Genomic DNA, 27676 nt, shown 5'->3' on the forward strand with positions numbered 1-27676 from the left:
GAAGCAGCAGTCAAGAAATCAAAAGACATATTGTGTTGGGCACATCTTCTGCAATAGACCTCTTTCAAGTGTTAAAAAGCAAAGACATCACTTTGAGGAGTAAGGTGTGCCTGACCCAAGCCTTGGTCTTTTCAATTGCCTCATATGCACGTAAAAGCTGGACAATGAATACGGAAGACTGAAGAATAATTGATGCCTTTGAATTATGGTGTTGGCGAAGAATACTGAATATACCATGGACTGCCAGAAGAATGAACAAATCTGTCTTGGAAGAAGTACAGCCAGAATTCTCCTTGTAAGGGAGGACTGGGAGACTTCATCTCACATACTTTGGACTTGTTATTAGGAGGGACCAGTCCCTGGAGAAGGACATCATGCTTGGTAGAGGGTCAGCAAAAGAGAGGAAGATCCTTAACAAGATGGACTGACACAGTGGCTACAACAATGGGCTCAAACATAGCAATGATTGTGAGGATGGCGCAGGACCGAGCAGTGTTTCATTCTGTTGTACGCAGGGTCGCTATGAGTTGGAACCGACTCCACAGCACCTAACAACAACAACCAGAAAAATAAAACCGTCCTACTTCTTACACTGAGATGCACATGCCTACACCTTTATCGTGCACTCTTCTTTGTGTCAGGCCAGCCCCAAATCCGTAGCAATGAGGCTGGTGGACCCGGAACCTCTGTTCTGACACAGGGGCGCCCCACACTCTGTGAGGGCCCCTGCTCACCTCGGGGTGATGACTTACCCCTTCTGGGAGAACTTCATGGCGGTGTGGATGGGGTAGCCGCCGGGCCCCATGACGTTGCACCGGGCATTGCAGAGCAGCAGCACGCGCACCATCTCCTGCTTCCCCATCTGGCAGGCCAGGTGCAGCGGGGTCAGACCGTGGTTGTTGACCTGGTTCAGGCCGGCCGACGCGTTCTTGCCTAGGAGCTGACAGCAGCACATTGAGGCGAGCTGGAGCCCACGCACAGAGAAGGCGCTGCACATTCCTCCCCTAACACCCACCCTGGCAGTCTCTCTTTGGGGACAAATGGGGGCAGGAAGGTAGACTCCGTGAAGACGCTGATAAGAACTTAAAGAGCAGCAACAGAGAAAGGAGCCTTTTCTTTTTTTCTCTTCTCTTTTTTGTCCTATGGGTCTATCTAATCTTTGGCTAAAAGGTAAACCTCTGGAGTGACTTCATTACTGAGCTAAAAGGGTGTCCGGGAGCCATACTCTCAGGGTTTCTCCAGTCTCTGTCAGGCCAGTAAGTCTAGTCTTTTTCTGAGTTAGAATTTTGTTCTATATTTTTCTCCATCTCTGTCCAGGACCCTCTACTGTGATCCCTGTCAGAGCAGTCAGTGGTGGTAGCCGGGCACCATCTAGTTGTACTGGCCTCAGTCTGCTGGAGGCCATGGCAGTTGTGGTCTATGAGTCCTCTGTACCAGTCTTTCCCTCGTGTCTTTAGTTTTCTTCATTCTCCCTTGCTCCCGATGGGATGAGACCAGTAGAGTATCTTAGATGGCTGCTCACATGCTTTTAAGACCCCAGATGCTACTCACCAAAGTAGAATGTAGAACATTTTCTTTATAAACTATGTTATGCCAATTGAGCTAGATGTTTTCTGAGATCACGGTCGGTCCCCACAGCTCTCAGCCTAGTTAATTCGGTCCCTCAGGGAGTTTGGATTTGTCCACGGAGCTTCCATGATCTTACCCTGAACAAGCTGTAATGGCTTCTCCAGTACTGTGTACTGTCTTACCCTTCACCAAAGTTACCACTTATCTATTGTCTATTTAGTGTTGAGAAAGGAGACTTTGAAGGAAGACAGACACTGACTGCACAGGTGTGGACTGGGGGCTGGCCTGGCATGACTATGGCTTATCCAAATCATCTCTAATCAGAGCACAAGAACCTTGAAAAGGTGGTTGTATCTAGGCATGGGCACCGGGGTCTGGGTGGGAGCGATACTCACATTTTATTGTACAGCCTTCTGTTCTGTTGGAATTTTTTTCTACATGAACATATTACTGTCTTTGATTAAAAAGTACCAGCATTAAAAAGAGGGCTGGGAGGGTTCTGTTTCCTTGCTTTGGGCTGAATGCTGTCTCCCTGAGATTGATGTGTGACCACTGTGCACCCACATGACCCCAGGATCACCTCACAGGTGCTCGCATCAAGGCCTGGGTACAAGGGCCAGCCCCCTCCCCCTCAACTCAGTTCTGTGGCCCTCCCTGGACTTACTGAATCTCAGGTTCTTTGGCGACAAGAGGAGACAATGACCCCCCACCCTACAGAGGGTGTTTTGAGAATTAACTAAACTAAAACATATACAATGCTCAGGACAGTGCCAGGCACAACACTAGCCCTGGATGAAGGACAGCTAGGGTTGTGACTCTTGGTCAGGGCTGTGAGCACACCCCTGCATCAAGGCCGGGGTGCATGGGGCACTGCACTGAGCACTGCGTGGGTTCTCAGTGTAGGGGTAGCATTCCCTTCCCTGAGAGTGCTAATCACATGATATGAATCCACATATTCTGGGATAATGTAGCTCCATTTGGCTCCCAAGGCAGAGAGAGGGCTATAACCTTTAGAAGAATCTTCTAAGCCTAGGCAATAAAACATCGTCCAATACTCTGCCTTTTCTTTTCAACCTAATCTGTATAAAGTAGGAGCCCTGGTGGTGCAGTGGTTAAGAGCTATGACTGCTAACCAAAAGATCAGCAGTTTGAATCTACCAACCACCCCTTAAAAACCTATGGGGCAGTTCTACTCTGTCCTATAGGGTCACTAGGAGTTGGAATCGACTTGATGGCACCGGGTGTTTGTATATCTAAAGTAGCCTTTCCTTAACACCACTTATACTTACCACACGTTTCTATCCCCAGTTCATTCTTCTGCCCAGATAATCAAAAAACTAGCAGAAGGAGAGCCACTGGCGTAAACGCCTAAGGAGGCAGTAGGAGATTTATTTGTTTTGAGTTCCTGTAAAAAGTTAAGCTCTGGTGACCCTGGACCATGACCTTTCCCAGGCAGGGGCTGAAATGAATGCGCTCAGCCCGGGGGTCTGGCACGTAGTAGGTGCTTGGGAAAAGTTGAAAGACATGGATTGACTGGAACTGGCCCTTCAGTTTAGTTTGCTGGGCTGATGACTTCCCCAGGGTTGTCAGAGCAAAGTGACAGAGAACGTGGGTCCTCCACAAGTTGGGGAGGGAGGAGCGGAGGAAGACGCTCAGGACTCAAGGGCCACGGAGGGGCATTGAGAGGCCCAGGGATGACACCTGAGCCCAGAGGCCCTAAGAGAACCACGGGCTTAGAGAGATGTCACCAGCGTAGGGGGTCCTGCCCCTCCACCCCTACTTACCTGCAGCACCTGAGGGTTGTCACCCTGGACAGCGTAGTGGAAGGCAGTCTCTCCACTGTTGTCAGTGACATCCATCTGGGCATGGCAGTGCTGCACCAGCTCCACCAGGGTCTCCCCGTCGCCCTTGCGGCAGGCCAGGTGCAGGGGTGTGCAGCCTTCCTCATTCTCGATGCTGTTGGCACAGCTGCGGGGGGCCCGGGAGACGAGCAGGTCAGGTGCCAGGTGGGAAGGGACGCTGAACCACCCAAGTACAGAAGCAGGGAAGTGGGGTAGGGAGTCCTGACATTCATGCCGTGCTTAAGCTAACACTGAAACTCAGGGTGGATTCAGAATTTATTTGCACTTGATGTCATTTGTATCCGACTTGCATCTGTGTGAGAGATGTGCCCCAGGGCCACACCAGTGTGAAGACGGCAGTGGGCTGGCACAGAAAGGGTCACAGAAAGCTGAAACCTCACTAACCTCAGGCAATTCACTTAACCTCTCGGGCTTTCAATATCCTTACCTGAAAAAAAGAAAAATCATACCTGCCACACCTGCCCTAGTGAAAGGACAGAACTTTCCATTCAAGATTAAAAAGAGAACTGTCCACAGAGATTAAATACCTCATTGTACTGCAAACTGTAAAGTGCAATGAGATTTTTGAGCTTTGGCCTGGGAGCTGGAACTGAGCTGCCGGGAGCAGAGAACCAGAGGTGTGGCTACCTCAGGGCAAGATGGCAAGCGGGAGCCTGTGGAAGGGCCCAGCTTAGTGCCCCGACTGGGGGCACCGGCTGATGTATCTGTTGACTGAATGACGGTATGAAAGCAGGTGATCCAGCTTCTAGAAGGGCAACCAGATCTTTGTGAGGAGACACCGAGGATGTAAAGCCCTTTTCAGCCCTCTCCGGCTGACGGAACTTGCACAGGTCACACACCTTCTCGTCAGATGATGATACCTCCTGAGGGTGTTGTGAGGATTAAATTTCATGGTGGGTGTCAAACAGCCTGAACCCTGGTTGGTCCTCAGAAATGTTATTTCTCCCTTGGACTCAGCATTCTTACATTCTAACCTGGGGGCCATGCTGCTCCTTTTTAAATCAGACTATCTGGGCAACCTTTGGGTTGACTGAGGGGAACTGAGGCAGGACCGAGAGACTCCCGCGGCTCCACCCATCCGCAAACGCAGGCGCACGTGCAGTGTCCAAATGGTCCCGTCCTCTGCCCACCCAGCAAGGTCCCCCGCCCACCTGATGATGCGGCTGTGGTGGAAGCACTCACGGATCCCCAACTCCACCGCCAAGTGGGCCACCGACCAGCTGGGGTGGTTGCGGATGAGGTCGGTCAGATGCTGCAGGACCTCTGCTTGCAGGACCTGGACCGAGCTCTCGTAGAAGGGCGGCAGCTGGGAAGAGTATTGCTGGAAGTTCACTAGGGCGTCAGCCTCTGTCTCCAGCTGGAAGAGCCTGTGGATGGAGAAGGAAGAAGCAGAAATGAGGCAGGGGACCCTCTGCTGACACCCCTGCGAGAAGCGGAAGCCGGGGGCTCCACAAGCAGGCCGATATCTGCTTCAGCTGTGCACTCACCAGCTCCCGCCGTTTCCCCTCCCCCACCAACAGATCCACACGTACATCTACATCCTCAGGAGTCTGGACTTCCTTTTTACTTGAAAAGAGTTCCTTTTCTTTTCTTTTTTTTAATACCATTATGTGGTGCTTTTATAGTTTATCAAAGCCTTGCCATATCCACTACTTTGATCATCACATCTGAGAGACCCAGCTTCAAGTCCTGGACCCCTAGCATATGTGGTTGTTGTTGGGTGCCATCAAGTCGATTCCAACTCATAGTGACCCTACAAGACAGAGCAGAACTGCCCCATAGGGTTTCCAAGGCTGTAATCTTTAGAGAAGGAGCCCTGGTGGCACAGTGGTCAAGCACTTGGCTGCTAACCAAAACCTCGGTGGTTTGAATGCACCAGCCACTCCACAGGAGAAGGATATGGCAGTCTGCTTCTGTAAAGACCACAGCCTTGGAAAACCTATAAGGCAGTTCTAGTCTGTCCTATAAGGGTCGCTATGAGTTGGAATCGACTAGACGGCAATGGGTTGTGAATCTTTAAGGAAGCAGACTTCCAAGTCTTTCTGCCATGGAGCCACTGGGTGGGTTTGGACAGCCAACTTTTTGGTTAGCAACCAAGCGTTTAACTATTATACCACCAGGGCTTTTTTCCCTAGCATATAATAAGAACTAAATAAGTGTTATTCAAACTAAATGTCCAACCATAGAACGTTAAATAAATTGTGGTATATCTATGTGATGGAATTTTATGCAGCTGTTAAAATATTTTAAAAATGGGGAAATGTTTATTTTGTAATATTAAGTTAAAAAAGGATATAAATTATATGTGATACAATGTGATCTAAACTGTGTTAAAAGAAAAAGTGCAGAAAAAGACTGACGAGAAATAATATATCAAAATGTGCCTAGTAGCAGGACAAATAATTTAAATGCTCTTTAAATTTAAATCCATTTCTGTAGCTTCTAAATTTTATACAGCAAGTATATATATTATTTTTTATAATTAGAATAAAAAATATATTATTTTTAATAATCATTTTTAAAGAGTTGGATTTGAGTCCAAGTTCTGCACTTACGCTGCTGTGTGACCCTTACTTCTCTGAGTCTCGTTTGAAAAGCAAGGCTAATTGCACCTGTCCTTCCTACCTTACAGAGTTGCTGTGAGGGCTAGATGAGATGACGATATAAGAGCACTTTAAAAACCTTAACAATTAGGTGTCAGTAACAATTAGACGGTTACTTGAAGTTCCGACCAGGGCTTTCAACATACCAGAAAGTTTTGCCCTATACACCTTGACAAGGCCGGTAACCAGCCTGAGTCTAGAAGAGGCAGTGCCCAGAGAATATTGGTTCAACAGGCCTGACTTCTTCTTCAAGACCACAAAGTCTGGAAGCAAATGCTTAACAAATATCTACTAAATGCCTGATCTGTGCCTGAAACTATTCTAAATGGAGGGGTAAATTAGTGAACAAAGCAGACAAAATGCCCTGCTCTCTTGTAGTCCATGTCCTTATTGGGGAGATCAATAAAATGAGAAAGGTGAAAAAACACAAAAGAAGGAAGTACATAAGTGGATTATCAGGTAGTAAGTGCTATAGAAAGAAAAATAAAGTAGGGAAGGAGGATATGGAAAGAAGCCATTCCTCATTCTCCTCAGCTGGTTTTTGTTCATCTCACCAATCTCTTAACACTGGAGCGTTCCACATCAAATGTTACTCATACGTCAAATATAATGATAATCAAAAACTGACCATCACTGGATTTAGTATCACTGAGATCATCAGTGACCTTGACAAGAGGACTTGGGGTGGAGTGGTGGGAACCAAAGCCTGATTAGAGTAGGTTTAAGAAAGAACAAGACCATCTAAGATACACCTATTGGTCCCATCCCATCCAGAGCAAAATGAAGAAAAACAAAGACACAAGGAAAATATTAGTCCAAAGGACTAATGGACCACAAGTACCACAACCTCATCCAGCCTGAGCCTAGAAGAACTATATGGTACCGGGCTACCACCACCAATGGCTCTAACAGGGACCACAACAGAGGGTCCCGGACAGAGCAGGAGAAAAATGGAGAACAAAATTCAAATAAAAACAAAACAAAAAACAGACTTACTGGTCTGACAGAGACTGGAGGAACCCCCAAGGCTATGGCTCCCAAACACCCTTCTAACTCTAGAACCGAAGCCACTCCCAAAGTTCACCCTTCAGCCAAAGATTAGACAGGCCTACAAAACAAACAATAACACACGTGAGGAATGTGCTTCTTAGTTCAATCAAGTATATGAGACCAAATGGGCAACACTCGCCCAAAAGCAAAGATGAGAAGGCAGGGACAGGAAAACTAGATGAATGGAAACAAGGAATCCGGGCAGAAAGAGGGAGAGTGCTGACACGTTTCCGGGAGTGCAACCAATGTCACAAAACAATCTGTGTATATATTTTTGAATGAGAAAGTAATTTGCTCAGTAAACTGTCACCTAAAGCAAAACTAAGAAGAAAGAACAAGAAGTGAGAGATTGGAAATAGCAAGTATAGGCAATGTTTCTGAGGAGTTTTGTTGCAGAGGGGAGCAAAAAAAGAGACTGAAAGTTAATGAGGGAAATTGAATCAGTATTTGAATGCTGAGGGGGATAGTCCAAAAAGAAAATGGGATCTCTCTGAGGACTTCCACTTCCATTAATGGCAAGCCAGATAATCTGAACTGGACCACCTACTGGAGACAGTCAAAAATGCTGGATAAAATATAAAAAGCATCTGCTTGAAGGCACCAGATATCTAATAAGACAGTGATAAATTACCTAATTACTGGAATTAGGGAATGAGGGAAACTCAAGGAATTGAGCCTGGAATTTAGGGCTTCTGTTCCTTGAGAGGCTGGAGGGAGCAGCAGCACCATTAACAGCTTCACGAAGGCAGGAGGGGACAAGAAAGCTGGTAACAGAGAACCCAAGGTTGAGAAGGGAGAGTGTTGACACATCATGGGGTTGTTAACCAATGTCATAAAACAATATGTGTACTAACTGTTTAATGAAGAACTATTTATTCTGTAAACCTTCATCTAAAGTACAATAAAAAAAATTTTTTTTTTTTAAATTATGCCAAAGTCAAAAAAAAAAACCTTTGGAAACAAATGACGACGATGGTCGCACAACATTGTGAGTATGATTCATTTCACTGGATTGTACACTTGAAAATGGTTAAAATGGTAAATTTCATGTTGTGCACATTTTACCACAATTTTTAAAAAAAGAAAACGGTGTGCCTCTTAGCTCAAGTAGATACAAGAGACTAAACGGGCAGCTTCTGTCCGGAGGTGAGATGGGAAGGCAGAGAGGGTTAGGAGCTGGCTGAATGGACATGGGGAATCAGGGGTGGAAAGGAGTGTGCTGTCACAATATGGGGAGAGAAATTAGAGTCACATAACAGTGTATGCATATATTTTTGTATGGGAAAAAATAAAAAAAGAAAAGGAAACTCTTAGAAAACCAGAAATAAAGAGGCTGTTTCTTAATATAATTTTAAAAACCTAGAGCAAAAACTACACATAATGGTAAGATGTTGAAGCTTTCCCCTTTGAGATCACAAACGAGATAATGATGCTTGCTCAACATTTTACTGGCCATTCTTGCCAGTAGAGTAAGGCAAGAAAAATAAATAAACAGTATAAAGATTTGAAAGGAAGAAATACAATTGTCATTATTAACAGATGATAGGATTGTGTTCTTACAAAATCCAAAAAGGCCTACAGATAAATTACTAGAATAAATGAGACTAGAAAGGTTGTTGAACACAAAGTGAATATACAAAAATCAATCACATTGCTATATATAGCAACAGTTAGAAAATGAAACTTTAATTAACAGTATTTACAATAACATCAAAAAATTTCAAACACCTAGGAATAAGTGATGTGGCACAACTCAAAATGAGAAGAAACAGCTGCAAGCATCCATTAATAATCGGAATGTGGAATGTACAAAGTATGAATCTAGGAAAATTGGAAACTGTCAAAAATGAAATGAACACATAAACATCGATATCCTAGGCATTAGTGAGCTGAAATGAACTGGTATTGGCCATTTTGAATCGGACAATCATATGGTCTACAATGCTGGGAATGACAACTTGAAGAGGAATGGCATTGCATCCATTGTCAAAAAGAACATTTCAAGATCTATCCTAAAGTACAACGCTGTCAGTGATAGGATAATAGCCATACGACTACAAGGAAGACCAGTTAATACGACTATTATTAAAATATACGCACCAACAACTAAGGCCAAAGATGAAGAAATTGAAGATTTTTGCCAACTTCTTCAGTCTGAAATTGACTGAACACGCAATCAGGATGCATTGATAATTACTGGTGATTGCAATGCGAAAGTTGGAAACAAGAAGGATCGGTAGTTGGAAAATATGGCCCTGGTGACAGAAATGATGCCGGAGATCACATGATAGAATTTTGCAAGACCAATGACTTCTTCATTGCAAATACCTTTTTTCACCAACATAAACAGCGACAATACACATGGACCTCGCCAGAAGGAATAGAACGGAATCAAATCAACTACATCTGTGGAAAGAGACAATGGAAAAGCTCAATATCATCAGTCAGAACAAGGCCAGGTCTTGGAACAGACCATCAATTGCTCATATGCAAGTTCAAGTTGAAACTGAAGAAAATTAGAACAAGTCCATGAAAGCCAAAGTACAACCTTGAGTATATCCCACCTGAATTTAGAAACCATCTCAAGAATAGATTTGATGCATTGAACACTAATGATCGAAGACCAGACGAGTTATGGAATGACATCAAGGACATCATACAAGAAGAAAGTAAGAGGTCATTAAAAAGACAGGAAAGAAAGAAAACACCAAAATGGAGATCAGAAGAGATTCTGAAACTTGCTCTTGAACGTCGAGTAGCTAAAGCAAAAGGAAGAAATGATGAAGTAAAAGAACTGAACAGAAGATTTCAAGGGGTGGCTCGAAGAGACAAACTAAAGTATTATAATGATATGCGCAAAGAGCTGGAGATAGAAAACCAAAGGGGAAGAACACACTCAGCATTCCTCAAGCTGAAAGAAATGAAAATTCAAGCCGCGAGTTGCAATAGGGTAGGATTCTATGGGGAAAATATTAAACGATGCAGGAAGCATCAAAAAAAGATGGAAGGAATACACAGAGTCATTGTACCAAAAATAATTGGTTGACATTCAACCATTTCAAGAGATAGCACATGATCAGGAACCAATGGTACTGAAGGAAGAAGTACAAGCTGCACTGAAGGCACCGGAGAAAAACAAGGCTCCAGGAACTGATGGAATATCAACTGAGATGTTTCAACAAACAGATGCAGCACTGCAAGTGCTCACTTGTCTATGCCAAGAAATTTGAAAGACAGCTACCTGGCCAACTGACTGGAAGAGATCCATATTTATGCCTATTCCCAAGAAAGGTGATCCAACTGAATGTGGAAATTATCAAACAATATCATTAATATCACACGCAAGTAAAATTTTGCTGAAGATAATTCAAAAGCGGCTGCGGCAGTATGTCGACAGGGAACTGTCAGAGATTCAGGCTGGATTCAGAAGAGGATGTGGAACCAGGGATATCATTGTTGATGTCAGATGGATACTGGCTGAAAGTAGAGAATACCAGAAAGATGTTTACCTATGTTTTATTGACTGTGCAAAGGCATTCGACAGTGTGGATCATAACAAATTATGGCTAACATTGAGAAGAATGGGAATTCAGGACACTTAATTGTGCTCATGAGGAACCTGTACACAGATCAAGAGGCAGGTGTTCGGACAGAACAAGAGGATACTGCGTGGTTTAAAGTTAGGAAAAGTGTACATCAGGGTTGCATCCTTTCACCGTACCTGTTCAATCTGTATGCTGAGCAAATAATCCAAGAAACTGGATTATATGAAGAAAAACAGGGCATCAGGATTGGAGAAAGACTCATTCACAACCCGCGTTATGCAGATGACATACCCTTGTTTGCTGAAAGTGGACTTGAGGCACTTACTGATGAAGATCAAAGACCACAGCCTTCAGTATGGATTACGCCTCAACATAAAGAAAACAAAAATCCTCACAACTAGACCAATAAGCAACATCATGATAAACGGAGAAAAGATTGAAGTTGTCAAGGATTTCATTTTACTTGAATCCACAATCAACACCCATTGAAGTAGCAGTCAGGAGATCAAAAGACACATTGCACTGGGCTAATGTGCTGCAAGAGACCTCTTTAAAGTATTGAAAAGCAAAGATGTCACCTTGAAGACTAAGGTGCGCCTCACCCAAGCCATGGTATTTTCAATCGCATCATATGCATGTGGAAGCTGGACAATGCATAAGGAAGACTGAAGAAGAACTGACGCCTTTGGATTGTGGTGTTGGCAAAGAATATTGAATATACCATGGACTGCCAAAAGAATGAACAAATCTGTCTTGGAAGAAGTACAACCAGAATGCTCCTTAGAAGGAAGGATGGCGAGACTGTAACACACAGAACCAACAGAGGAAAGGGCTTGTATCTGGAATACACACACACAACCCTCCTAAAACTCTACAAGAAAACAATATACGTCTTTATTTTTTTAAGTGGTCAAGAGAATTGAGCAGGTACTCCACTAAAGAGGAGAACCAAATGGTTAATAAATACATCAAATAGTGTTCAACCTCACTTGTAACCAGCCAAATGCTAAATAAAACCACAATAATATACTGCTACACACCGAACAGAATAACTAAAATGTTTAAAACTGACAATACCAAGTCTCAGAGGATATGAAGTAGTAGGAAATCTCATTCACTGCTGGTAGGAAAACAGCTTGCGTTATCTACTAAAGTTGAAGACACGTATGCCCTAAGGCCGAGCAATTTCACTTCGAAATAGATGCCTAGCAGACATGCATGCACAGATGCACCAAGAAAACTACCCAAGCATCCATCAACAGTAGAATGAATAAGTAAAATGGTGATATAGTTATACAACGGAATTCTACTGCAATGAAGATGGCTGACACAGCTAAGTGCAAAAACACCTATAAAATGTTGAAGTGGCAAAGGTTTTGTTATATATATATTTACTATAACGTTTTGTTAGATATATATTTACCACATTTTGCTTGTAAGATATAGATGTACGTTGTTGTTGTTAGGTGCCATCGAGTCGGTTCCAACTCATAGCGACCCTATGTACAACAGAATAAAACACTGCCCGGTCCTGCGCCATCCTCACAATTGTTATGCTTAAGCCCATTGTTGCAGCCACTGTGTCAATCCATCTCATTGAGGGTCTTCCTCTTTTCCGCTGACCCACTACTTTACCAAGCATGATGTCCTTCTCCAGGGACTGATCCCTCCTGACAACATGTCCAAAGTATGTGAGGCGTAGATATATAGCTATATATAGATTAATTGTTGTTGTTGTTACATGCCGGTTCCAATTCATAGCGACCCCATGTACAAAAGAATGAAACACAGTTCAGTCCTGCGCCATCCTCATAATCATTGCTGTGTTTAAGCCCATTGTTGCAGCCACTGCGTCAATCTATCTCATTGAGGGTCTTCTTCTTTTTCGCTGACCCTCTACTTTACCAAGCATGACGTCCTCCAGGGACTGGTCCCTCCTGATAACACGTCCAACTATATGAGACAAAGTCTCACCATCCTCCTTTCTAAGGAGCATTCTGGCTGTACTTCTTTCAAGACAGATTTATTAGTTTTTCTGGAAATCCACAGTATATTCAATATTCTTTGCCAACACCATAACTCAAAAGCATCAATTCTTCTTCAGTCTTCCTTAGTCATTGTCCTAGCTTTCGCATGCATATGAGGTGATTGAAAATACTCGGGTAACATCTCACAAGCAAAATGCTGAGCAAAGAAGCAAAATCGATTGGTATAAAAGTCCACTGTGGTCACCTTTTTCTGGGGGGTAGGGGGCTTCTGGAATGCTGCAATATTCTACTTCTTAACATGGGTGGTGGTTACAGATGGGTTTGTGATAAATCATTGAGCTGGACATAATTTTTGTGTATGTTATATTCAATATTTTTAAAAAGTTTAAAGAGAGAATAAGAGAAGAATTGAAGAGAGTTGAATATAGGAAGTTCTTTCAAGTTTTGCTGTTAAGAGAAGAAGGGAAATGTGGCAGTGCCTAGAGAGGGAAGTAGAGTCAAGAAAGAGACTTTTTTAAAGATTTAAAAACAAACAAACAAAAAACAGCACGTTATACAGTAATGGAAAGATCCAGTAGAGGGGGAATAATTATTTATATAGGAGAAAGAGGAAAGAATTGTTGCACTGATGTTCTGAAGTGGATGAGAGGGGAGGGCCTTGAGTGGAGGGATTGGAATCTGCTAGAAGCATAGATAGCACACCTATAGTCACAATAGGGAAGGCCAAGTATACGGTACATATGTGGGCAGATGGGGTGGAGGGAGTTTGTGGTCACTCTCTTCTAGTTGTTTCTATTTTCTCAGTGAGACAGAAGCAAGGTCATCAGTTGAGATAATCATGGAGAGGAGGGGGCTGGGGGTTTAAGGAGAGAGGAGAAGGAGTGAAGGAGCCCTCTAGGAGAGCAGAGATGGGACCAGGGAAACACAAAAGGACTGCCAACCAGCATCACAGGCCTCTTGGAGTGCACGTTGTGATCTGAAAGTGAGACCAGGCAGCATGGAAGTGTGTCCTCCAGCCAAGGGGGGCACTGGAACTAACTTGGCTTGGGGTCTTGCTGTGCAAATATGATGAACAGAGAGAGGGGACAAGAAAGTTGAGTGTATGCAAGACAGTGATTATAATTCCGAAGCATGAAATTCAAGCTGGGTAAGGAGTGAAGACCATGAAAAGGATGAAGGACTGTGAAAAGGTGGAAGGATCCATCTACCATCTACAGGGGTAGGAGAACTGTAATTCAAAGACTAGAGAGAATGAGCTGGAAAGACAAGAGGCAGAGATGAGGAAGCAGCATGCATGAAACGTATTTATGAAAGAGCTGCTATTACGGGTTGTTATGGGTTGAACTGTGCCTTCCAAAAAGATCTGTTGAAGTCCTAACTGTCAGTACCTGTGATCTCATTTGGAAAGAGAGTCTTTGCATATGAAATTAAGTTAAGATGAGGTCATTATGGTGGGCCCTAATCCAATATGACTGGTGTCCTTACAAGAAGAGGAGAAGAGATTCAAACAGATACACAGAGGAGGAACACAATGTGATGATGGGGGCAGACACTGGACTGATCCATCTACAAGCCAAGGAACACCAAGGCATGGAACAGATTCTCCCCTAGAGCTTTCAGAGACAGTGGCCTTGCTGACACCTTGAATTTGGACATCTAGCCTCCAGAACCACGAAAGAATAAATTTCTGTTGTTTGTGGTACTTTGTTATGACAGCTCTAAGAAACTCATACACCGGTAATGATTGGTAAGGTCTAGGGAACGACCATGTGGACGAGGAGAGGCCAAGGAATCAAGAGGCCAGGGTATGTGGAGGCTCATCTATGTGAATATTAAAACCTTCAAGAATCAAGCCAGGAGTGGTGATGGCTCTATCTTTGAGGAATGTGGGGCAGCGCCCCAGGGGTCACCAGGAGAGAGAGTGGGTAGTATGGGAGGGTGATGTGAGATTCAGGCTGAGGGGCTTCTGGAGGAGGAGGGAGAGAGCCTGAGAGCAGCAAAGAGGAGCAAAGAGAACCCAATCCCATCTCCAGGCCCAGTGGGAGAGAGACAAGAGAGAAAAACTCTCAAGGGGGCTGCAGGTCCTAGTGAAGTAAATTGCATCTGGGGTCTTAAAAGCTTGCAAATGGCCATCTAAGATATAACGACCGGTCTCTACTCACCAGGAGCCAAAGAGTAAGAAGATAATCAAAAGCTCAGAGAAGAAACAAGTCTACACAAGCCATGACCTCATCTACCGTGAGACCAGAAGAACTAGATGGTGCCCAGCTACCACCACTGACTGTTCTGACTGGGGTCACAAAAGATGGCCCCAGATAGTATGGGAGAAAATACTGAGCAGAACTCAAATTCTTAAAAAAAAAAAAATTTTTTTTTAAGCAGGACAAACTGTAACAGTAGAGAACAGAGGATTCCCTGAGACTATCGCCCTGAGCCACTCTTTAAACCTAGAACTGAGCCTGTCCTGAGTTCACCCTTCAGCAAAATAGCAGAGTGGCACACAAAAAAGGATATTACCCATAAGATTGATGCTCTTCTTAAAAACCATCTTCACGAGACCAAAAGGTCAACAATTACATAAAAGCAAAGATAAGACAATAAGGGGGCAAGGAAAGTACAGTACTGGAAAGCGAACAAACTGAATACAATTAAAGAGAATGTTGACACATTATGATAAATGTAATTAATGGCACTGAACAATTTGTGTGGAAATTGTCAAATGGGAACCTAACTAGCTGTGTAAACTTTCACCAAAAACTCAATAAAATATTACTTAAAAAATAAAAATAAAAAAGAGGGCTGCAGGGGAAGTGCTGTCCTCAGGAGAGAGCCAGTATGGGTTAGAGCAAGAAGTTAAAAACACAGATTCACTACCACGTGATGGGTCACCCCAGCCCTTCTTAGGAAGCTACAGATAGACAGAAAATTATCAAATGTGGGAACTTTGTGAAACATGTATGCTAGGGCTTGTAATCAAGAAATTATGCCTGATAACAGTTTATAAAGAAAATATTCTACATCCTACTTTGGTGAGTAGCATCTGGGGTCTTAAAAGCTTGTGAGCAGCCATCTAAGATACTCCACTGGTCCCACCCTGTCTGGAGCAAGGGAGAATAAAGAAAACCAAAGACACAAAGGAAAGATTAGTCCAAAGGACTAATGGACCAGAAGTACCACAGCCTCCACCAGACTGAGTACAGCACAACTAGGTGGTACCCCGCCACCACCAGTGACTGCTCTGATAGGGATCACAACAGAGGGTTCTGGACAGAGCTGGAGATAAATGTAGAACAAAATTCTAACTCACAGAGAAAGAACAGACTTACTGGTCTGAGACTGGAGAAATCATGAGAGTATGGCCCCCAGACACCCTTTTAACTCAGTAGTGAGTCACTCCAGAGGTTCACCCTTCAGCCAAAGATTAGATAGACCCATAAAATAAAATGAGACTAAATGGGCACATCAGCCCAGGGGCAAGGACGAAAAGGCAGGAGGGGATAGGAAAGCTGGTAATGGGGAACTGAAGGTCGAGAAGCGGAGAGTGTTGACATGTTGTGGTGCTGGCAACCAATGTCACAAAACAACGTGTATTAATTATTTAATGAGAAACTAATTTGCTCTGTAAACCTTCATCTAAAGCACAATAAAAATAAAAATAAATAAAAAAAAAGCAAGAAAGAAATTATGCCTGAGAAGCTACTTGATAAATGTGAAACTACATAATGCCTTGTGGGCCCTGCAGTTTCCCATAATACAAGACAAGCAACCTGGGAAGTCCCACTTACTTCCTGAGCCTCATACAAGGCAGTAAAAGAAATGTTGATGGGTGGAAGCCCCTCTTCTCTATCAGGTGACTGAAAATGAATCTTGTTCTCCTAAGCACATTGGACCAGTAGTCTTGTCTGCAGTGGAAACTCCTTCCTCCTCCATCCTATCACCATTAGACCAACACTCCTACGAGGGGGAAAACTTTGTATCTTCTTCCCTTTGGTTAACTTGGGAATTGGCAGACCCTGGTAGTAGACTGACCTCTAATGTGGGCATGACAGCAATAGAGATCTGCACTAAAAAAAAAAAAAAAAACCAACAGATTCAGAGAGAAGGTTAAAGATCAGGGGACTCATGAGGGTCTTGTCTTTCTGCTCTCTTCTGGAACTGAGCCCCTGGAGTGAACCCATATGGTGTCATCTCTTGCAAGCCTCTGTCGGGGTGTGGGGTATGTGGATGAAGCGGTCTGCAAACCTCTTGAAATGGCATGCAAAATGTGTGGGTGTGCATTTTATGAGGAGGGGGCCCCTGGGACTTTCAAGGGGATCCAGGACCAAAACATGGCCAAGAATCTTTAGGCTGGAAGTGTTCCTAACACTCCAGTTTCTAGTCCAGCACAGGTCCCTTCCTATATGCTCTCCAAAGAGCTCCTTCTCCGTGGTTCTGAGCCTGGCATGTGCTGGGCCCTCTCTTCATGGTGCCCTCGTGCCGCTTCTCCTCTCATGAAATTCTCCTGTTCCTTCATGGTCCATCTCTAACTCATCCACTTCAGTGAAGCCTTTTCCAATCCCTCCTGCCAAACACGCTTTACATTCACTGATGACAGATTCATTCGTCCATTCAACAAACATTTACTGGGCGTCCACCACACTGGACATTAGGAATACAGAAAGGACTCAGGCCCAGGCCCCGCCCTCAGGAGCTCTCACAGTCTAGGGCGAACACAGATATGCAAACAGACACATGGCAATCCAAGCAAGAGGTGCCACCTGCAAGTACAGAGAGTGTGGAAGGAGGACAGAAGAATGAAGGCTCACAAAGCAGGGACATGTGGGCCAAGGAGTTAGGAAACAGCACTCTTAGCTGAGGGAAAAGCAAGGGCAAAGAAAGAAATGTAAAGGCAAGGCCTGTTCGGGGAACATGAGTTTTACAGGATTCCATGATAACATTTATCCCACTGTGTAAACATCTACCTTTTCTGGCTACTGCATGAGCCCCTTGAGGGCAAACACCCACCATATTCACCTCTGCCCAGTGAAGATGGGCCATGGGCTGGACACATGAATGAACGAGCAAGTCGCAGGGCATGTGGACATGACACAGGCTACTCCATTGTCTGATGTTTCCTTCTAAGTGGTTTTACTGCAAAGACCCAAGGGGGCATTGGTGGTTCAGTGGTAGAATTCTTGCCTCCATGAAGGAGCCCTGGGTTAGATTCCCGACCAATGCACCTTGTATACAGCCAACACCCATCTGTCAGTGGAGGCTTGTGTGGTGCCATGATGTTGAATAGGTTTCAGTGGAGCTTCCAGACTAAGATAGACTAGGAAGAAAGGCCTGGCACTCTACTTCTGATAATCAGTCAATGAAAACCCTGTGGCTCACAAAGGTCCAATCCCATTGTACGTGGAGGTCGCCATGTGTCAGGGGTCAACTCGATGGCAGCTAACAGTAACAACAACCGCAAGGACCCAGTCCAGAGAGCCTCAAAAGTCAGTTCCCTTTGGGAGGCAAAGACTACATGTCCCACACACTTTGTTCATCCTTCCCAGGATTCCTAGCAGGGCATCACTGCTTCTGCTGAGAGTTCACTGAGGGACTGGCAGGGCTCATCAAATATCACGTCACAAGTAAGTGAGCAGTAAATGATTAATCCGTACCAGGAACAGGCGTCGTGATGTTATCATAATGTACACAGCAAGCTGTGAGGGACTATCCCAGTCTCCTGCCAGAAGAGCCAGGGCCCTGCACCATATGTCGGGCAGGGAGAGTCCAAGGGCGGCCCAGGTGAGCAACCCAGCTCACACACTACAAAGCAGACTTTGGTGTAGGGAAGTCAAAGTAGAGGTTCTAGAGCCAGATGCCTGGGCTGGAACCCCAGCACTGCTACAGAGCAGCTGTTGGGACTTTGGGCAAGTTACTTAAACTCTTTGAGCCTGTTTCCTCATCTACAATATGGGGTCAACAATAACCTTTACCTCCTCCGACTGTAATGACTTAACACTTAGACTAGTGTCAAGCATGCTGTGGCTGTTGTTAGGTGCTGTTGAGTCAATTCCGACTCATGGTAACCCCATGTGACAGAGCAGAATTGCCCCATAGGATTTCCTAGGCTGAAATCTTTACGGAAGCAGATCGCCAGGTCTTTCTCCTGCAGAGCCGCTGGGTGGGCTCGAACCATCAGTCAGCAGTTAACAGCCAAGCGCTTAACCATTTGTGCCACCAGGGCTCCTTCAAGCACACAGTATGCACTAATAAACCAGAGATACAACTATCCTTGTTGTTGCTGCTGCTGCTGCCATTTGTATCATCAGGTCCCATCTCTCCACCCAGCTGGGGTGTCGTGGGACTCACAGACCTTGAGTAACAAAACCAGAGGATTCAGAAGATACAGATTCCATCCCCATATGGACGCTACGCCTGATGACGAACAGCAGCAAAAGCGCAAAGGAACAGCAAGAACACTGTGACCTGGGGTCTCAGGCCGGATGCAGGACCTGGACATCCACCTCTAACACAGTGAAGTACCTTGGGGACAGTCCAGAGCTCTCCAGGGAACTCAAGCAGGAGACATTTAGAAGACAAAGCCTCAGTTCCTGAAGGAAGGCTAGTGTGCCAAGCCTGCCCTCTACAAGCTACTGGGTGTTCAGCGCAGGGGGAGGACTCTGGCACAGTGCCTCAACCCCTCCTCCACGACCTTGCCCTCCCCACTGCCACCCTCCCTCCACCACTCAGTCACCATTGCTGCACCTCTTCACAACCTCAACTCCAGAATCCCACACTCTCACCTCTACCTCCCACACTCCAGCCCACTCCCTCTACCACCTGCAGTTCAACAGGGGGCCCAGCACACAGTGACCCTCGGTGAACACTGCTAATGCTGAATGAACAGATCGCACTATTCATACCACAAACCCGATGTGTGCCAGGCACCGAGCTGGGTGCTGGGGACATGGTGGTGAACAGGACAAACACAACCCTGACCCTCATGGAGTTGACAGTCTACCAGGAAGGCAGGGATGGGGTGCTGTGGGGACACAAAGCAGAAGCACCTGTTCTCCCCTAAAGGTCAGGGGAGGGCAATCCCGGAGGGTGGCAGGTGGAAAACGGGAAGATAGGCTAGGTGAGGTAAGAGCCTGGGCAGAGGTCAGGGGGCAAGAGCCGAGACGAGACGGGGAGGCAGAGGCTCCATCACAAGGCCCTTTTAAGCCATGCTAAGTACCTGATAAGGAGCCCTGGTGGTGCAAACAGTTAAGTGCCCAGTTGCTAACCAAAAGGTTGGCAGTTCGAACCCACCCAGTGGCTCTGTGGAAAAAAGACTTGGTAATCAGCTCCTGTGAAGATTACAGCCTAGAAAACCATATGGGGCAGTTCCATTCTGTCACATGGGTTCACTGAGTCAGAATCAACTTGAAAGCACGTAACGACAGCAAGCACTTGATATGATAGGGAAAGAAGAAGCCCTTGAAGGGGAAAGCAGGGCAATGACATCATCAGATCTGCCCTCTGGAGAGGTCACTCTGATGGCCACCCAGGAGAAGGCCAGAGCAGAGTAGGACCGCAGGCAGAGCGACAGGCCAGGAAACTGCTGCAGCCAGAGCCACCGTGAGCAATGACCATGGCCTAAAAGAGTGCCAGCAGCAAAGGGAGAGGCCTAGAACTCCAGCTTTTAGACTGGCACATGGCAGCATGGAGTACAGGCCACTTCCCGGCATCCCTTACAGCGAGTTGTGGCCATGTGACTATGTTCTGGCCAATGGGAGTTAGTGGAAGGCATGTGTGCAACTTCTGAAAAGTACCCCTAAAGAGAGGGAGCGTGCCATGCTTCACCCTGCCCTACGCCTGCCTGCTGGCTAGAAAGGTGGATATGATGGTTGGGCCAGGCATGCCTATCTGTGACCATGAGGTGGCCTAGGACACCAGACAAGACAGAAGGAGCCTGGGTCCCTGAGCACCTTGTGGGGCAGAGGTATCAGACACGCTCTTGTCTGCTTTGGCATCATTTGAGAGACAAGTTCTATCTTGTTTAGACACTAGTGTTTCAGGTTTTCTATCACTCAAGCAAAGAGTCCTGGTGGCACAGTGGTTAAATGCTTGGCTGTTAACAGAAAGCTTGGCAGTTTAAACCTACCCAGCAGCTCTGTGGGAAAAAGACCTGACGATCTGCTTCTGTAAAGATTACAGCCTAGAAAATCCTATGGGGCAGTTCTACTCTGTCACATGGGGTTGCTATGAGTGGAAAATCGATTCGACAGAACCTAACAACATCACTCAAGGGGAATCTAGTAACCCTAATTGGTAGAGAAGAAGATGCAGATTCAAGAGGTGCTTGGGAGGAGAACCTAATAGACTTGGCAATGACCTGATGGGGGCAAGGAGGCAGGAGGAATCAAGGGTCACTCCTGGGTTTCTGGGGTGCACAAACACATGGATGGTGGTGATGTCATTGCTGAAACGGAAATGCTAGGGTGGCAGCAGGTTAGAGAGGAGAAGGCGGCAAAGACTCCAGAGCCTAGTGAGGAAGGCCAGGAATGCAGGGGGGTATTTGCTTAGCTTGAAACCCTGCCCAGTGCTCCTTATTCTGTCCCAATACATGGAAAGAGAAATGGTTTAGAAACCAGAAGACCCAGATTCTGTTTGTACCTTCACTGCTTCCTAACTATGCAACCTTGAATGAAGCATTTATTGTCGCTGAGCCTCAGTTTTTTCATCTGCAAAATGGGATAATGTCTTCCTTGTCTACCACAAAGGGTCAATGAAGGATGTGTTAATATAACATATGTGAAAAGATTCTGTAAACTATGTGTTGTTGTTGTTGTTAGGTGCCGTCAAGTCGCTTCTCACTCATAGCGACCCTACGTACAACAACGAAACACTGCTTGGTCCTTCCTCAATCTTCACAATTGTTGTTAAGCTTGAGTCCATATAGTACCACCCAATTAAGGGTTAATAATATTATTGCTGTTGTTGGTTGCCATGGAATCTATTCTGACTCATGGCAACCCCATGTGTGCAGAGTAGAACCACACCATAGGGTTTTCAAGGCTGTGACCTTTTGGAAGCAGATCACCACGCCTGTCTTCTAAGTTGCCTCTGGGTGAATATGAACCACCAACCTTTTGGTTAGTAGTCCGGCACTTAACCATTTGCTCTACCCAGGGACTCCAACAGGTGTAGTTAATAAACTGTTGGAAAATGCTTTACTCCTCCTGGGAGGGAGGTCTACCCTCACTGGGATTCAAGCTTACGGAGACAATCCAGAGTCCAGTCAAGGGATATTTACAGCTGACAGGACATTGTAACAATGTGGACATGGAGGGTGGTAAAGTTCCCGGGGCAGGGCATCTCAAAAGCAGGGTTGAGCTGTCCTCCAAGGAGTGGACTCGCTGCCCTGGTCAGCAGTGCCTGCCCAGCCTGTGGGAAGCTTCTGGAGCTGCAGGCAAGCCAGTCCTGCCCCAGGCTAGCACTCGGGCCTATCTGCAGTCAGAGTTTGGCCTGGTCCTGCTGGATGCAAACTGGCATCTGGACTATCTACTGGACCAATAAGCAACATCGTGATAAACGGATAAAAGATTGAAGTTGTCAAGGATTTCATTTGACTTGGATCCACAATCAACACCGATGGTAGCAGCAGTCAAGAAATCAAACGACACACTGCGTTGGGCAAATCTGCTGCAAAAGACCTCTTTAAAGTGTTACAAAGCAAAGATGTCACATTAAGGACTAAAGTGCACCTGATTTAAGTCATGGTGTTTTCAATTGCCTCATATACAAGTGAAAGCTGAACAATGAATAAGGAAGACTAAAGAAGAGTTGATGCCTTTGAATGATGGTGTTGGCGAAGAATATTGAAAATACTACGGACTGCCAGAAGAATGAACAAATCTGTCTTAGAAGTACAGACAGAATGCTTCTTAGAAGCAAGGATGGCGAGACTTCATCTCACATACTTTGGACAGATTATCAGGACAGACCAGTCTCTGGATAAGGCATCATGTTTGGTAAAGTAGAGGGTCAGTAAAAAAGAAGACCTTCAATGAGATGGACTGACACAGTGGCTGCAACAAGGGCTCAAGCACAACGATTGTGATGGCGGAGGGCCGGGCAGTGTTTCGTTCTCTTGTACATGGCATGGCTGACAGTCGGAACTGACTCGATGGCACCTAACAACAACTAAGCAGCAGTCTTTGCCCAAGCCTTAACTGCAGTGCCTCTGCCTCAGTTTCCTCATCTGTATTCCGTTTTCCCACCAAAACCAAGCTGGACTCTGAATTTATGCCTGGTTGGCTGAGGCCCTGACACTCTGCCCTGCTCTTTTCCTGGTGGCTGAACCCGTGTCCCCAGGTTGCCACTTTCTGAGATCCCCGCTGCCACACCTCCTCAGTCAGAATAGCCCCAGTTGTCCCCTCCAGTCTCACTTCTCACCAGTGCCCGGAGGCACCTAGGATCCAGCCAGAGTACCCTGCCTGAGGCTCACGCCTCCTCGCCTCTGCACTTCCAGTGGGGGGAACAGCCTCATCTGTACTGCCAGACAACTCCTACCCTTCCGGATGCAGAGCAGCTCCTGAGCCTCCACCCCCAAGAAAGCTATGCTATCGCTATCGATCACATCCTTGTGTGCCACTGTTCCTGGTGCTCTACCTCTGTCCCAGTTCATCTCACCTGCTATCACAGTGCCTGTTTTGCATACCTCCCCCAGACTGCCTGTTCCTTAAAGGCACAGACCATGCTTTGGCATCTCACTGCACAGACAGGCCTAGCCCAGGGCCTGGGACACTGGAGGTCCCAGAGATGCTCTATGAGTGTGGAATGGATAGATGACAGGAGAGCCAGATGGGTAAACAAATGGAAAACGGACATCAGTAGTGGCTCAACTCAATGCCAGCCTGCCCCACTTCTCTGACCCTGCATTTTGGAGTCCTTGGTCACTCCTCTCCCCTTTTCCCAGCCAACCCTGCAGCTGGCTCAGTTCCCTCAGCTCTGTCCTGGCTTCCTACCCTTTCCTTCTAGCCCCTAGGAGTCCCCAGATGTCCTGAGAAGTGACAAGTCTGTCCACTCCCTTGAGGCTCTCTTCAGTTAACCCTGGCCCAAACTAAAAACCAGCTGTCATTGAGTGATTCTGACTCATAGCGACCCTATAGCACAGAATAGAACTGCCCCATAGGGTTTCCAAGGAGGGGCTGGGGGATTCAAACTGCTGACCTTTTGGTTAGCAGCTGAACACCCAACCACTGCGCCACAACCCTGGCCAGCCCCTCTGAAGTGTGCCATGGCTTTAAAGATCCAGGGCGAAAGGCGATCACAGTTATCGCAGCAGGCCTTACGTGACTGGCCTCTTAACTGCCCCATCCTCCTCCCTTCCCTCTGTCTGAACAGGTCAGTCTCCTGGCAGGGGACAGCCCAGTCTTCTCTCCCCAAGTCTCTGCTGCCGAGGGCCTGAGGGCCAGAAGGCTGGACTTCTAGGAAGTTCCTCCCACCACGCTAAGAGCAGAGCATTTCTCTGGGGGGGCAGTCCCCCTTCTCAGCCACCCCTCTCCAGACTCCTCAGATGTAGACCCAAAGAAGCTGCTTCTCAGCTGAGAGACCTCCAGGCCGAGAGCTGGGAGGAGACAAAGGAAAGTAGCGTGTGTCCTGGCTGATCAGCACCCACCGGAATCCACTTTGTGAGTTCCTGGGGTTGACCAGGACGCAGTCCCAGGTGCGACTGGGGACGTTGTGGAACAGAATCAGTTGCCCTTCCTCCTGAACCCGGCTGCTCACGTTGTAGTCTGCCAAAGACACCTCCTTCACCCGGAATGGGTTAGAGAACAAGTTGGTGACGCTACTGAGGGTGTTGACCAGGCGGCCGAAGAACTGCATCTTCCGAGGGGCAGGTGCGGAGGCCCCGCTGCCTGCCCCCTCACTCTGGAAGAGAACGGGGTCTCTGGTCAGCTGGGTGCGGTCTCCCATGCCCACCTCACCAAGTGCAGCGGGTTCCTACACAGGCACCCAGGTCGCTCCCCACCGGCGTTGTTCCCCAATTCTGGGCCTGCGGGGACGTGAAAAGGAGAAGAAAGAGAAACAGCACTGAGTGGAGGGCAAGGAGGCCTGAGGGGGAGTTACAGAGCACTCAGGGCAGGCCAGGCACCTAGCAGGCTCCCCTCCTAAGCTGCCTTTGTGACTCCAGAGCTGTCCTGCTCCCTGACCCAGTTTCCCCAACAGAGACTCAGTTTCCTCATCTGTAATGTGGGCAGCCCCCACACGTCTATCAGTTTGTCGTACTGTGGGGGCTTGTGTGTTGCTGTGATTGATGCTGGAAGCTATGCCACTCGTATTCAAATACCAGTAGCGTCACCCATGGTGGACAGGTTTCAGCTGAGCTTCCAGACTAAGACAGACAAGGAAGAAGGATCTGGTGGTCTACTTCTGAAAAAAATTGGCTACCAAAAACCTTATGAATGGCAGCGGACTGTCTGATAAAGTGCTGGAAGATGAGCCCCTCAGGTTGGAAGGCACTCAGAATACCACTGAGGATGAGCTGCCTCCTCAAAGTAGAGTTGACCTTAACGACAACGATGGAGTCAAGCTTTCGAGACCTCCATCTGCTGATGTGGCATGACTCAAAACAAGAAGAAACAGCTGCAAACATCCATTAATAATAGGAATGTGGAATGTACAAAGAATGAATCTAGGAAAATTGGAAATCATCAAAAATGAAATGGAACACATAAAGATCGATATCCTAGGCATTAGGGAGCTGAAATAGACTCGTATTGGCCATTTTGAATCAGACAATCATATGGTCCACTATGCTGGGAATGACAAATTAAAGACAAATGGTGTTGCATTCATCTTCAGAAAGAACACTTCAAGATCTATCCTGAAGTACAATGCTGTCAGTGATGGGATAATATCCATACACCTCAACATAAAGAAAACAAAAATCCTCACAGCTGGACCAGTAAGCAACATCATGATAAACAGAGAAAAGACTGAAGTTGTAAAGGATTTCATTTTACTTGGATCCACAATCAACGCCCACGGAAGCAGCAGTCAAGAAATCAAACGACGTATTTCATTGGGCAAATCTGCTGCAAAAGACCTCTTTGAAGTGTTAAAAAGCAAAGATGTCACATTTAAGGACTAAGGTGTGTCTGACCCAGGCCATGGTGTTTTCAACCACCTCATATACATGCGAAAGCTGGACGATGAATAAGGAAGACCGAAGAAGAATTAATGCCTTTGAACGATGGTGCTGGCAAAGAATATTGAATATACCATGGACTACCGGAAGAACTAACAAATCTGTCTTGAAAAAAGCAGAACCAGAATGCTCATGAGAAGCAAGGATGGCGAGACTTCGTCTCACATTCTTTAGACGTGTTATCAGGAGGGACCAGACCTTTGAAAAGGACATCATGCTTAGTAAAAGGGTCAGTGAAAAAGAGGAAGACTCTCAATGGGATGGATTGACACAGTAGCTGCCACAGTGGGCTTAAGCATAACGATTGTGAGGATGGCGCAGGACCGGGCAGTGTTTCGTTCTGTTGTACACAGGGTCGCTAGGAGTCGGAATGGACTTGATGGCACCTAACAACAACAACAATGTAGGCAGCAAGAAGCCCTGGTAGTGCAATGGTTAAAGTGTCTGGCTGCTAACCGAAAGGTCAGCAGTTCGAATCCACCAGCCGCTCTGCCAAAGAACGATGTGGCAGTCTGATTTCATAAAGATTTACAGCCTTGGAAACCCTACGGTTTCCACGTTCTACTCTGTCCTCTAGAGTTGCTATGAGTGAGAACTGACTCAGTGGCAGTGGGTTCGGATTTTGGGGTTTAATGTGGACAGCACCCACTGCTCCCTGCTCCACAGAGCTGCTGTACTGACAGAGGCGATCACAGATGGGCGCTCACAGTGGGCAGGAACATACCATGCAGGGGAAGGGCTCTCACTGTGTCAGTCAGAGAATTTTTTGGTACTCAGAGCTCGGCACAGGTCATTTCAATTCCACAAAATCAGTGTCTCCTCTCTACTACATACCACGCAGGCACTGGGATCATCTCACAATCTATTGAGGGGCAGGGGACAGTAAGCATTTGTCTCAAACCTTTGGTGCCAAGGAGCCCTGAGAGGGCCCCCAAACAAGCCCCTCGGAAATGCCTGTTTGTGAAGACATCATGCGCCTGTGCTTGGGTGGCTACTTTAAGTAGCAGATTCACAGAGCCACCTTTTCTGTTCTGGCAATTGTCCCAGTCTGGATGACAGAATTAGCTTCCTTGTTATTTCCTGGGTTCCCAGGAGCACATGGTCTGCCAAAGGCACTGCCCCAAAGGCTGGTGAGAACAAGCTGCAGGCAGCCCTGTTCCGCCACCTTGCCAGGACCCATTATCCCATTGCTGTCCAGTCAATTCCAACTTACAGCAACCCTAGAGGACAGAGTAGAAATGCCCCATAGGGTTTCCAAGACTGTAATCTTTACAGAAGCAGACCACTGCATCTTTCTCCCACAGAGCGGCTGGTGGGTTTGAACCACCAACCTTTCAGTTAGCTACCGAGAGCTTACCCACAGTGCCACCATAGTCACTGCCAAAGAGCACGTCAGACACCAAGGACAGAGCACCTGAGTGTGAGTACCCTGGGAGGGGCCTGGACATCTGAGTGGACATTAGTGCTCTCTCTCGTCTGCCCAGCCTATGTGCTGAGAAGAGGAGAGGTGTGCTGAGCATCAGCATTAGGGAGAAAGGAAAGAGCAAGAGGCCTAGAAACAACCATTTAAAAAGGGAGGAAGGGTCAATAAAGGAGCCCGGGTGGCACAACAGTTAAGTGCTTGACTGCTAACCGAAAGGTTGCCAGTTTGAACCCACCCAGTGGGTCTGCAGGAGAAAGACCTGGTGATCTGCTTCTATAAAAATTACAGTCTAGAAAACCCCACCAGGAAGTTCTACTCTGTCACATGGGGTCACTATGAGTCAGAATTGACTCAGCAGCACCAAACAACAATAAGGGTCAATAATAACAGTTACATCAGGAGACGTTTATTGAGCACTGACTATGTAGTACGCCCTGGGCTAAGCACATTGCATGGATTGTCTCA

The 27676-nt window shown here is 46.4% G+C and overlaps 1 protein-coding gene across 2 annotated transcripts in view; it reads right to left on the reverse strand.

Moving 5' to 3' along the window:
- Positions 1–24577, reverse strand: part of PLA2G6 (phospholipase A2 group VI) — a 58013-nt gene extending 33436 nt beyond the window's left edge. For both annotated transcript variants that reach the window (XM_023729047.1, XM_004374038.2), the window contains exons 1-4: positions 24256–24577; positions 4583–4798; positions 3354–3537; positions 753–940 (exon numbers count right to left, since the gene is read on the reverse strand). In XM_023729047.1, the coding sequence (XP_023584815.1) occupies positions 753–940; positions 3354–3537; positions 4583–4798; positions 24256–24554 (887 nt within the window). In that variant the 5' untranslated portion in view covers positions 24555–24577. The remainder of the gene's footprint in view (positions 1–752; positions 941–3353; positions 3538–4582; positions 4799–24255) is intronic.
- Between the last annotated feature and the right edge of the window lie 3099 nt (positions 24578–27676).

This window comes from Trichechus manatus, unplaced genomic scaffold (assembly GCF_000243295.1).
Source record: "Trichechus manatus latirostris isolate Lorelei unplaced genomic scaffold, TriManLat1.0 scaffold00027, whole genome shotgun sequence".
NCBI lineage: Eukaryota > Metazoa > Chordata > Mammalia > Sirenia > Trichechidae > Trichechus > Trichechus manatus.